Source organism: Corapipo altera, unplaced genomic scaffold, assembly GCF_003945725.1.
Source record: "Corapipo altera isolate COAL_440 unplaced genomic scaffold, ASM394572v1 216, whole genome shotgun sequence".
Lineage (NCBI taxonomy): Eukaryota > Metazoa > Chordata > Aves > Passeriformes > Pipridae > Corapipo > Corapipo altera.
Genome location: NW_020885034.1, coordinates 393257 through 404861, shown reverse-complemented (window position 1 = coordinate 404861; position 11605 = coordinate 393257). Strand labels below are relative to the sequence as shown.

The following is an 11605-nucleotide window of genomic DNA, read 5'->3' as shown; positions in this document are numbered from 1 at the left end:
GCATCACATTTGGGGGGATTTCTCCCATCAGGATTTAACCACTTTTTTTTTTTTTTCCCAAAGAATTGCTGAATTCTGAATTTTTTCAAGGTTTTCGGGTGTTTCTTTTTTTTTTGTTTTGGCAGGAGTATTTTCTTGCAAACCTTCTCCTCAGTTTTGATCTGTCCGGAGAAAGGTTTTTTGGCTTAAGAGATTTGAATCTCAAAGACGCCACGGGTCCCTGTGCAATGGCTGGGGCAGCCCAGGAGAGGCACCAACCCATCCCAGCAGCTCCCAAGGGATTTGAGCCCACCTTGAAATGGGAGAAGGGGGAAATGCATCGTTGAAGCAGAAACCATCCCCAGGGAATCATGGAATGTCCTGGGTTGGAAGGGACCTTAAAGCTCATCTTCCTCAGTCTTTCCAAGTGATGACAGAGGAAGGCTTTGGGATGAAGGGAGAGGCTGGGATTTGTCCAAGCACCAGGGATGGTGGCCCTGCTCTGGGAAGGTGCAGGATGTGGCCTCGGGGGCTTGTGCCCCACAGTGGGAGGGGAGGTTGGCACCAGGGATGGGGCCCTGGAGACAGCCATAAACCCCCCTCCACTCCATGTTCCATTGGCTCCAATCGTGCTGCTGCTCCGTGGATTTTAGGGGTGAAGGTTTAGCCTGGCTGGGGGTCCCTCCTCCTCCTAAAATGTCCCATCACTGCTGGAAATGACCCCCAGGAGCTCCTGCCCCCTCCAGCTGCGGGAAGGGAGGACACAGAGGAGGGGGAGAGCGAACTGCTGAGCTCCCACCCCCAGGAAAACTCAGGGGCTTCCTTAGGAATATTCCCCCGGGATTAACCGCCTCCCTTTCCCCACGGGGAGCTCTGGAGCAGCACAAGTTCTCAGGGCTGGCTCAGTCCCCTCTGCCAACCCCCGGCTCAGCTCAGCCTGCGCTTGATAAAGTGAGAACGATGCCCTTCCTCCCGTTAATTCCCAGATCTTTTTCCTCCCCCCCTCGGGGCACAGCAGCGGCTGTAACATCATCAATGATTCAGGAGCCGAGCCAGCTGAAGACAAAGCTGATGGATGACGGTTCTGTTCGGGGGGGGAGGGGGGAGATGTTTTCCTGCTGGAGATTTTTGGGAAACAAATCTATTTATCCTCGTTCCAAAGCGAAACACACCCCCCACCCCGAGTGACTCAGCCCTGAGTCAAGGAACAGCAGCAGCAGGAGCAGCACGGAGGGATCCAGGCTGTGCCAGGGAAGGAGGAACAGGAGCAGGCACAGGAATTTGGGCACAGGACTTCTCCAGTTCTCCCTGCTTTTAAGGGGTTAAACCAATTTTGGCCCGTTTTGCCCTTAGGATGGAACTTCCCGAGGTTCCAGGTCGGGTATTGAAGCAACAGGTCCCACTTTGCTGGAAGTGGCACCAGGACAAACGTTGTGCCCTGGCTTTGGGTAAAACCCCCCAGAACAGAAGGGGGAGAGTTTTTTGGGAATCTCCTGGGCAGCACTGGGGGAAGGAAGGGGGATGGGGACCCCCTACACCCCCAGCAGCACCATAAACTGAAGGATGACTATGATCCAGATGGAAACCTACGGAAAATGGGTTGGAATTCCCCAATTATTAAGCCAAATTTATTTAGAGCATCACAAGATGGGCTGATCCTGCAACCCTGACACTGGAGAGGTTCTTCCCATCTGGGATCCTTCCCTGACCTTTGGCAGAACAGAAAACTCCTCATTGAAACAAAACCACTTTTTTCCCAGGTACATCTCATTCCACTGAAGTTTCCCTCTGGAGGCCCCCCCCCCCCCCCAACCCCAGGAGTGAGAGCCAACCTGTTCTAAATGCCAGAAGCAATTCCAGGTGTTGGAAAGAGGACAAAGCCCCCCATTCCCAGCACATCCAGAGCACGATCCCAGAGCTCAGCAGAGCCCCACCAGGGCTCCAGTTCAGTGTGTCCCCAGAACAGCAGAGATGGGGACTTGGAAATTGTCCATCTGGGAACTCCCTGTGTAGGAGGATCACGGGGGTGTCTGTGCTGGAAGATTTTCCCTGAGCTCAAGGTAATTCCAGAGGAACTGCAGGGGTGAATCCTGCCCAAAGTGCTCTGGGAGCAGCCTGCAGGTGCCAGCTGCCCCCCAGGAGGGGCAGGCAGAAGGGATGTGGCCCTGGTTCCACCCTGCCTGGCACCAGGGCAGGGAAAGCACCGTTCTTCTAGGACAGCTCAGGTGCCAATTCCCATGGGAATGCTGGGCACTGACCTCAGGAGGTCACACACCTCGTCCCTCTGAGCCCTGGGAAACAGTGGGGAGGAGCAGGGAGAGGATGGAGGGAGTGTGAGGACACAGGGAGGATCAGGAGAGGGATGGAGGGAGCACAGGGAGGACATGGGAGAGGGATGGAGGGAGTGTGAGGACACACTGAAGGATCAAGAAGGATGAAGGGAACATGGGGACAGAGGGAGGATCAGGAGAGGGATGGAGGGAGCACATGGAGATAGGAGGGAATGTGAGGACATGAGGAGGAGCAGGGAGGATGAAGGGAACATGGGGACACAGGGAGAGGATGGAGGGAGCATAAGGACACAGGCAAAACCAAGGAGAAGAATAGAAGGACAACAGGGAGGACATGGGAGAAGGATTGAGGGAGTGTGAGGACTCAGGGAGGATCAAGGAAGATGGAGGGAACATGGAGACACAGGGAGGATCAGGGAGAATCCTTCCCTGTGAGGGTGGGGAGGCCCTGGCACAGGTTGCCCAGAGAAGCTGTGGCTGGGAGTGTCCAAGGCCAGGTTGGACAGGGCTTGGAGCACCCTGGGCTGGTGGAAGGTGTCCCTGCCCATGGCAGGGGGTGGGAATGAGATGAGATTTAATGTCCCTTCCAACCCAAACCATCCCAGGATTGTACAACTCCATCAGTTGCCCAGCTCACACATTCTTTTATATTTTTACTGTCTATTAATCTTTTCTGAAGCTCAGAAAGCAAAACTGTACTTAATAGATTTCAATTCCTGCATCCTGCATCTTCCAAACCATCCTGGGATTCTATGATTTTTCTGAAATTTCTGACATTTTCTGCCCCAGGAAGGGCATCCCTCACCCACAGACACACCAATGCTCCCCCTTCCCCTCTACGTCCTATAAAGGAGATATTACACCACATTTGTGCTTTTGATCTCCTTAAAATCAATTTACTATCCCCTCTCACAAAGCCTTGCACAGCAGCCACACACCAAAGGCGCTCTAGGCAAAAGTACTTTTATTCCCTTTTTTTCTTTAGAAACACTTTTTACAGCCTAAGAAACGGCCTTGCTTTTAAAAAAGAAAGAAAATCACCATCCCAGGGACTCTCAGCATCCACAGCTCCGTGGGATGAGAAGGTTTAGGGTGGGAGTGCTGGGAACACCTTTGATCCAAGCTGCTGGAGTTCCACAGGGAAACAAACCCCCCTGAGCAGGATTGAGGTGTGGTCCCACCTCCAGCCCTGGGTGTGAATTAAAGCTGTTCCTGCTGCTGGTTCCATCCATTCCTAGGAAGGGTTTGGCTGGAGCAGCACCAGGGAGGACCTGGAGCCCTGAGGGAGGAGGGGCTGCCCACGGGTGGGAGCCATGGAAGAGGGGTGGGAGCCACTTGGGAAGGGGCAGAGCTTTGCCTGGTTCAGCCATTTGGGAACTGAAGGCCCGGGAATGTGCCAGGGGGTTTGCACACAGAGCCTCCAACCCTTGGGGATGCAGCAAAGAGGGAAAGGGAATTCCCTCCTTATTTAAAAGCCATTTTCCAGCCAGGCTCCAGCACCTCCAGAGTGCCCAGGGTATCCCAGAGCAACCCCTGACCTTGTGCCTGGATGTCACCTCTCCAAAGGAGAGGAGTTGGTTTCTTGACCCCAGAGAGCCCCAGAGATTGGGTCCAGTTTCCTTCTCCACCCCGTTCTCCCCATCCAGAGCAGCAGTGAGGCTGTGGAGCTTCCCAGGGGAGCAGGGGGAGCTCCATCCCTGATGTCCAGCTCCCATGGGCACTGGGCACACACAGCCAGGGCTTTGAGGGATTGTACATGTTGTTCAGGGCTGCTGGGAGTGGGATAACACTGCTCAGAAACATCCATTCCCAAACCCAGGAAGTTGGAAGATACTTGGAGAGGTATCAGAAGTCACAGCTGGTATCAATAGGGGGGCTGTTACTCACACTATTCCCAAGTTTCTTGGATGGGATGAGGTTTTTACAGGAATTAAATACATAAACCTGAACTAAGTCCATACAATGATATTCCCAGCAGGGATCAGGTTCTTTGATCCAGGTCCCACCTGCCCTGATCCAACAAGCTCGTGGGGTTGAAATCCCTGTGGCACTTTTCCTCGTGGATGTGGAAGGTTTTGCTGCCAAGCTGGGGGCCAGATGTGCCAGGCTCTCCTCACAGAGGGCACTGGAATCCAAGGAATGCTCCTGCTCCATATCCAACTCCAAACCACATCCAACTGCTCCATATCCAACTCCAAACCACATCCAACTCCAAACACGACCATGGCCGGCGCCTCCCCACCAGGCTGCTGAGAAACCACTGCCATGAACCATTTCTGATTTGGGAGAGAGAATGTTATAAATATTTTCATCCAGGAAGCCCTAAAACCAGGAGGGAAGGGTGTACTCAAGGCTTGACCCTCCTGCTCAACAGCAAACGTGGGATAACATCGACGGGAAGATCCGAAATCCGTGTCAGCCGGACATGGAGCCCCAAACTCAGCAGCCAGAGATGTCCCGTGCCTTGTTCCTCCGCTGGAATCTGACATCCAGGGGGTCAAATCCCCGCTCCCTGGCCCCAAAGAGAGCCCAGGGAGGAGTCCTGGCCATGTAATCGGCCGCTGTGAAGGTCCTGGAGCCGCCGCTCCGCTCGCGCTCCCGCACCAGCTCCTGGAAGCGCTCGTAGTCGATCCAGGTGAACCACTCGCCATCCACCTTGAACTGGAGGGAAAACAAACACGTTACGGAGCGATGGGAGGCACCAAATCCACATTTCTGCCAAGACAAGATGGGTTTGGGCTGAATTGATGCCAGTTGTTGTTGGTTTTAACTCTGTAGCCCCACTGAGGTCCGGGGTAAAGCCACCCCGAACCGCCTTCCCAGGAAACCAAAAGGAATTGAGGTGGATGAATATCCTCATCCCTGGGGTTGGAGAACACCTGCAGACACAGGAGCCCTGGTTTTTTCACAGCTTTAGTCACTGAGGGCTGTTTGCCCACAGGGAATTGATTCAGCCCCCCTGCTCTGCCCTTGTGAGACCCCCCTGCAGAGCTGCCTCCAGCTCTGGAATCCTCAGCACAGGGAAGATGTGGAGCTGTTGGAGCAAGTCCAGAGGAGGCACCAAGATGCTCCAAGGGCTGGAGCCCCTCTGCTCTGGAGCCAGGCTGGGAGAGCTGGGGGGGTTCACCTGGAGAAGGCTCCAGGGAGACCTGACAGCCCCTTGCAGGGCCTAAAGGGGCTCCAGGAGAGCTGGAGAGGGACTGGGGACAAGGGATGGAGGGACAGGACAAGGGGAATGGCTTCAAACTGACAGAGGGCAGGGATAGATGGGATATTGGGAAGGAATTCTTGGCTGAGGGTGGGGAGGCCCTGGCACAGGATGCCCAGAGAAGCTGTGGCTGCCCCTGGATCCCTGGAAATGTCCAAGGCCAGGTTGGACAGGACTTGGAGCAACCTGGGCTAGTGGAAGGTGTCCCTGCCCATGGTAGGAGGTGGGAATGGATGAGCTTTAAGGTCCCTTCCCACCCAAACCATTCCATGACAATTTCCATGAGGGTTTGACTGTTGGACGCTTTGCTGGACCCTTCAAAGTACCGGATTCCACCCCCCCTCCAGCCCCACTTTCCAGGAGGAACACTCCCATGGAGCATCCCAAAGCCTTCCCAGGCCTGTCTGCGGTTCCCAGGTGACACTTACACCTGAAAGAACTGGACAAGCCCTGGAGGGGACAGTGTAAACAGGGATTGATGCCCAGGTGCCCCTTGAGGGCCAAGGTCAACCACAGCTCCCTCTTGGATCATGTGTCTCCAACTCCAGGGCAGCACAGCCTGGAAAAACAGCCCAGGAGCAGCATCAGAGCAGGGATTGGGATGGATTTGGGTGATTCCTGACAGGGGTAGGGGGGCTGTGTTTGGGAAGGGGGGAGGATAAAGAGGTTTAATGACACGAATCCTCTTTCCACGTGAGAATGTGAAGAATTGCTTCTTCTGACAGGCTGGAGCCGCATTTGTCTCCCAGACCTGCTCTGCTAATTTAGCCACAGCCCTGACTGAATCCTCAATTAGAATTTATCTGAGCTAAGAGCTTATTATGCATTTCATCCAAAGGAAAAAAAAAAAAGAGGGAAAACAGCCTGGCTCCCTGGTTGTGGTGGGTTGTTTTTTTTCCCCAAACTTGATGGCTGTGCATTTAAAGTGGCACTTGACTTTGTGCCCGAGAGCTAAAAGCTTTTTTGGTTGGAAAAACTGCTGACAACTGCAAAATCCCGCACTCAAACATGGTTAGTGCTCATCCATTGCTGCCTCTGGAATTACAGCACGTTCCTGCTGGGATTGGGCTCCACGTGGAGCAGGGAGGGGACACTGCAGAGTCACAGCTCTGGGGAAGAAGCCTTGGCAGAAACCAACTCATTTTTTCCATGCCAAGGTGGGTGATGTGTTGTGTGAGGCCACCTGTAAAGCAGGTGCCAAAAACCACCTGCTCCCAGTCTGGAGCTCTGGAGACCTGGGTTGCCCTGCCAGGGCCTGTGGAGGTGGGAGGTGACAAGGTCACACAGAAGACTCTCTGCTCCCCCCAGATTTGATTCAGTCACACTCAGCAAACTGTCACACCAATTAACCCCCAATCCAGAGGATCCAGCAAAGCCTTGAAGGCACGTGGGGAGACATGGAAGGCGTTGAGATTATTCCCATGATGGGTTTGGAGCACTCCCAACAGGTTACACAGAGAGCCTTGAGGCCACCTAAGAGAAACCCAGCACAGAAAAGAGAGCTGAGACTTGATATTGGCTCTTTTCCTTGGAAAATCAGGGTGGAATCACAGAATCATTAAGGTTGATCACAAAGTCCAACCTGTGATGGATCACAAAGGGGTGGAAGGGGGGGCTCACAAGGAGCCCTTCACCCCACGGCCATGGGTGGCTCACCAGGAGCAGCACAGCCCCAGGAGATGCTGGTGCCACCCAGAGCACCCAGAAGGAGGACATGGCCTGTGGCCACCACCCCAAATGAGGGTGATGACAGTTCAACAAGGCCAAGTGCAAGGTCCTGCACCTGGGTCAGGGCAAAATCCAGGCCCAAATCCAAGCTGGGTGGAGCAGGATGGAGAGCAGCCCTGAGGAGAAGGGCCTGGGGTTGTTGGTGGATGAGAAGCTCAGCATGGAATCATGGAATGGCCTGGGCTGGAAGGGACCTGAAAGATCATCCAGTTCCACCCCGTGCCACGGACACAACCCAGCCCTGTGCCCTGGGCTGATCCCCCAGTGTGGGCAGAGGGCAGGGGAGGATTCTGCCCCTCTGCCCCCTCAGGTAAGACCCCCCTGCAGAGCTGCTCCAGCCCTGGGGAACAGCACAGGGAGGACATGGAGCTGCTGGAGAGAGTCCAGAAGAGGCCCCAGAGATGCTCCAAGGGCTGGAGCCCCTCTGCTCTGGAGCCAGGCTGGGAGAGCTGGGGGGGTTCACCTGGAGAAGAGAAGGATCCAGGGAGACCTGAGAGCCCCTTCCAGGGCCTAAAGGGGCTCCAGGAGAGCTGGAGAGGGACTTTGGACAAGGGATGGAGGGACAGGACAAGGGGGAATGGCTTCCCACTGCCAGAGGGCAGGGTTAGATGGGATATTGGGAAGAAATTCCTCCCTGTGAGGGTGGGTAGGCCCTGGCACAGGTTGTCCAGAGAAGCTGTGGCTGCCCCATCCCTGGATGTGTCGAAGGCCAAGTTGGAGCAATCCAGGACTGCAGGGACCTGGGGCAGGAGGTGCCTGAGCAGAGGTGATGCCATGTGGAATGTGGGATATGGGATATGGGAAGGAGATCCCACTGCAGCTCCCGATCCCTGTGCCCACCGTCGGCCACTTCTGCGGGCACAGCATCAAAGAGGCACCTGGAAAACCGATCCTGAGTCCTGAACTCCTCCATTCCGATCTGAGGATAAACAAAGGAGCTTTTCCACCCTCACACACGGGGGTGAATAAACAGCTCATAAATCAGGGCATTCTCAGCACCTGCCACTGCCAAGCTCTCCAAGACAAACAAACAATTCAGGGAATCATTACCCACAGTTTCTCACCTAATTAAGGCTCACAATTATTTAAGGCTCCCTCTGTCTTACAGTGGCAGTGTCAGAGCTGGAGTCACTCAGCAAAACAAGGAGAAATGTAGTGGAGAAATCAGAATCTGAGTGGGGTCACTGTGCTGTTCAAAAAGTCACAGACTTTTCCTTTGTCACAATTAGTAGCAACCTCAGGCTTGAGGGGGAAGAAATTAGGATCAAGCTGGTTTTTTGGTTGCAGATGCAGGGATGAGAAGGCAATAATGGGCTTCCACTAGCCCAGGTTGCTCCAACCTGGTCTTGGACACTTCCAGAGATGGGGCAGCCACAGCATCTCCGGGAAATCCATTCCAGGGCCTCCCCACCCTCCTAGGGAAGAATTCCTTCCCAATATCCCACCTAACCATGCCCTCCTTCCCTTTAAGGCCATTATTACCTTCTCCTCCTGTACCTGCAACTTAAAAACCAGTTTAATCTTAATTTCTTCCCCCTCAAGCCTGAGGTTGCAACTAATCATGAAAAAGGAAAAGTTTGGAGCTTTCTGAACACCACATGACCCTACTTAGATTAATTTATCCACATAAATATTGTGTTCCCCAAAAGAGTGGAACAACCCCAAACTGACCTGATCTGAGCCTGTGCCCCTGGGAGTTATTGCAAAGAAAAGCTTCATTATTGCAGATTTATTTGGGTTTAATCCCCCCCCTCCACCAAGTGGAGCAGCTCCTCTGCCAATTAAGCCAGGGCTGCATCCAGACAGTTTTAATTCCAGTGGATCAAACCAGGATTACTGCAGCACAACAGAGATCTCCTGTTATTAACTCAAATCTCAAGCCCAGCAGAGCCACCTTCCTGCTGGAAGGGGACACAGGAAAGGTAGAAAACCTGCAGGAAACACAACATTCCCTGCTCACACCTGCACTGGGGGGGTTGTTTGGCTGCTTGGCCCCACCTGGGGATCTGCCCCATCCCCTGGGAATGTTGTGGCCTTGCTCCAAGCAGCTCCCCAAGGCTGGTGCTCCCCTTGCCCCGTGATGCTGCCTCCGGATCCAGGATAACAAGGACATGTCCCACTCTCCAAATGACTTGCAAGGCAGGAAGGAAACGGGATGTGATGGACTCTCTGTCTCTGCTCTCCCCCCTGTGAGTGCAGCTGGGAGTTAAGTGCTTCCTCTCCCTCCCTAAATATAGACAAAGAGCTCAGCATGGAACATCTTCACCTCCCCTGCAGCCTCTCCAAGCACAGCCAGGACACCCGTGGAGCCTCCACAGCCCTCACAGGGACAACACTGCCAAGGAAAAGGCCAATTCCCACTTTTCCAGGAGGATTCTGTGGTTGATGGGGAGTCCTGAGCACCTTTGGACAGGACTCTATGTCCCCCAACTCATTTTAGATCAAGCCACCCCTGACAGCAGCCTTGGCACAGCCCAGCACTGCAGGGCCATGGAGTCATGGAATAGGTTGGGAAGGGATATTAAAGCTCATCTCATCCCACCCCCTGCCATGGGCAGGGACACCTCCCACCAGCCCAGGCTGCTCCAACCTGGCCTTGGACACTCCCAGGGATGGGGCAGCCACAGCTTCTCTGGGCAACCTGGGCCAGGGCCTCCCCACCTCAACAGGGAACTTTGGTCATGGCAAATGAACTTTATTCCCAAAAGCAGCTCCCTGGGGTCACCTGAGGATGCCAGGGACACCCTGCCCTGCTGGAGGACACACCACCATCCCAGGGCACATCCAGCAGGGCAACAATCCAAGTGGTGACACAAGGGAGGGCTGGAGCACCACGAGGGAACATTTGGACCCTGGGTAAGGACACTCTGCCTGTGGAATTCTTTGCTTTAGGTTGCAGGGAGGTGGGTGTTGGTCTCTCCTCCCAGGGAACAAGGGACAGGAGAGGAAACAGCCTCAAGTTGTGTCAGGGGAGGTTCAGGTTGGATGTCAGGGAAAATTCCTTCATGGAAAGGCTGGTCAGGCACTGGAAGGGGCTGCCCAGGGCAGTGGTGGAGTCCCCAGCCCTGGAGGTGTTCACAGAACATGTGGATGTGGCACTTTGGGGACAGGATTTAGTGGTGAACACAGTGGATGGGGCTGGGACTTTCCAACCTTTCCAATTCCATGATTCCCAGTCAGACACATCAGATTTATAAAGGCAGAAAAGGCTGAAGGCAGTTAACTGAGAGCTCCAGAGAGAGCAAAGCACTGGGATTCCAGGAATATTCCCGGTGTTCTGCATGGTTAATTGCCATGGAAATCAACCCTGGCACCACAGGGAAGAGGCAGGGATGCTCAGACATGGAATCATGGTGCTCTACCAGAGAATTATGGAATTCCAGGGACCTGGGAATTATGGAATCCCAGCCTGGCTGAGGAGCAGAGGGAGCAGCACTGACAAGGAATTTGTGTCTGGAAAGCAACAAGGAAGTGGAAAAAAACCCACCTGCTCCAGCAAGGAAGAGATTTAAATGAACAAATGAGGAGATAATTGTCAGGAAGTGCTTTGGGAGAGGATGGAATACGCAGGTGAAGTAAATTCAACCCAGTGGGGCAGAAGGTTTTATCCTAGAAATGCCCAAGGGGTTACATTTCATCCATAAAAACCTTCCCTGCAAGGCAGTTGCAGCACATCCCCCTTTCTTAGGCACTTGTTCTGGTCATCCTGAGGATACATGGATTGTTCTAAGCCTGGAAAAGCAGCAGCCTGAGGTCCCTCTCTGGAAAACGCCACTTGAATTCAGTGTTAATTAGAAAGGTGTCAATATTTCAGGCTGTTAGTTCCAAAGTGCTGCCATAAATCACATTTTTGGGACCGTGGTGTTTATGGGATTTACTAGAAGGCAAATGGAATTCCTCAGGAATTCAGCACTGTTGCTAAAGAACCTGAGAGGATGGAGCCCAAACACACAGGGAACCTCTCAGTGAGATGGGAACCACTGGGAAGCTGGGAGGAAGAGGCAGAAAAGGCAGGGAAGGGGAGATCCCACATCCATGGGAGCCCAGACCAAGGCAAGGAGGGCTGCACTCATCCTACAGAGGGACACAACCCATCCCTGGAAGTGTCCAAGGCCAGGTTGGATGGGGCTTGGAGCAACCTGGGCTATGGAAAGTGTCCCTGCCCATGGCAGGGGGTGGAATGGGATGAGCTTTAAGGTCCCTTCCAACCCAAACCATTCCATGATCCTAAGAAACTGATGGCTCCAAAGCCATGGAAATCCCAGTAACTAATGGATTTTCAGGTCACAGGTGTTTGCTGTGTTCATTTTAAGGCCTCTGTGAAGGACAACTGGAAAAGGAACATTTTGCTGTAAGGCTTCAGTTTATAAGACCTTTTAAGCTCTCCTGGGACAATCCA

General features: G+C 53.7%; 1 protein-coding gene across 2 annotated transcripts in view; it reads right to left on the bottom strand.

The window, feature by feature from the left end:
* Nucleotides 1–3249: 3249 nt before the first annotated feature.
* Nucleotides 3250–11605, bottom strand: part of TYW1 (tRNA-yW synthesizing protein 1 homolog) — a 96764-nt gene continuing 88408 nt past the window's right edge. Inside the window, exons 16-17 of one of the 2 annotated variants that reach the window (XM_027668253.1) lie at nucleotides 5907–6037; nucleotides 3250–4931 (exon numbers count right to left, since the gene is read on the bottom strand). In XM_027668253.1, coding sequence (XP_027524054.1) covers nucleotides 4220–4931; nucleotides 5907–6037 — 843 coding nt within the window. In that variant the 3' untranslated portion in view covers nucleotides 3250–4219. The remainder of the gene's footprint in view (nucleotides 4932–5906; nucleotides 6038–11605) is intronic. The other variant, XM_027668254.1, reaches the window with a different exon arrangement.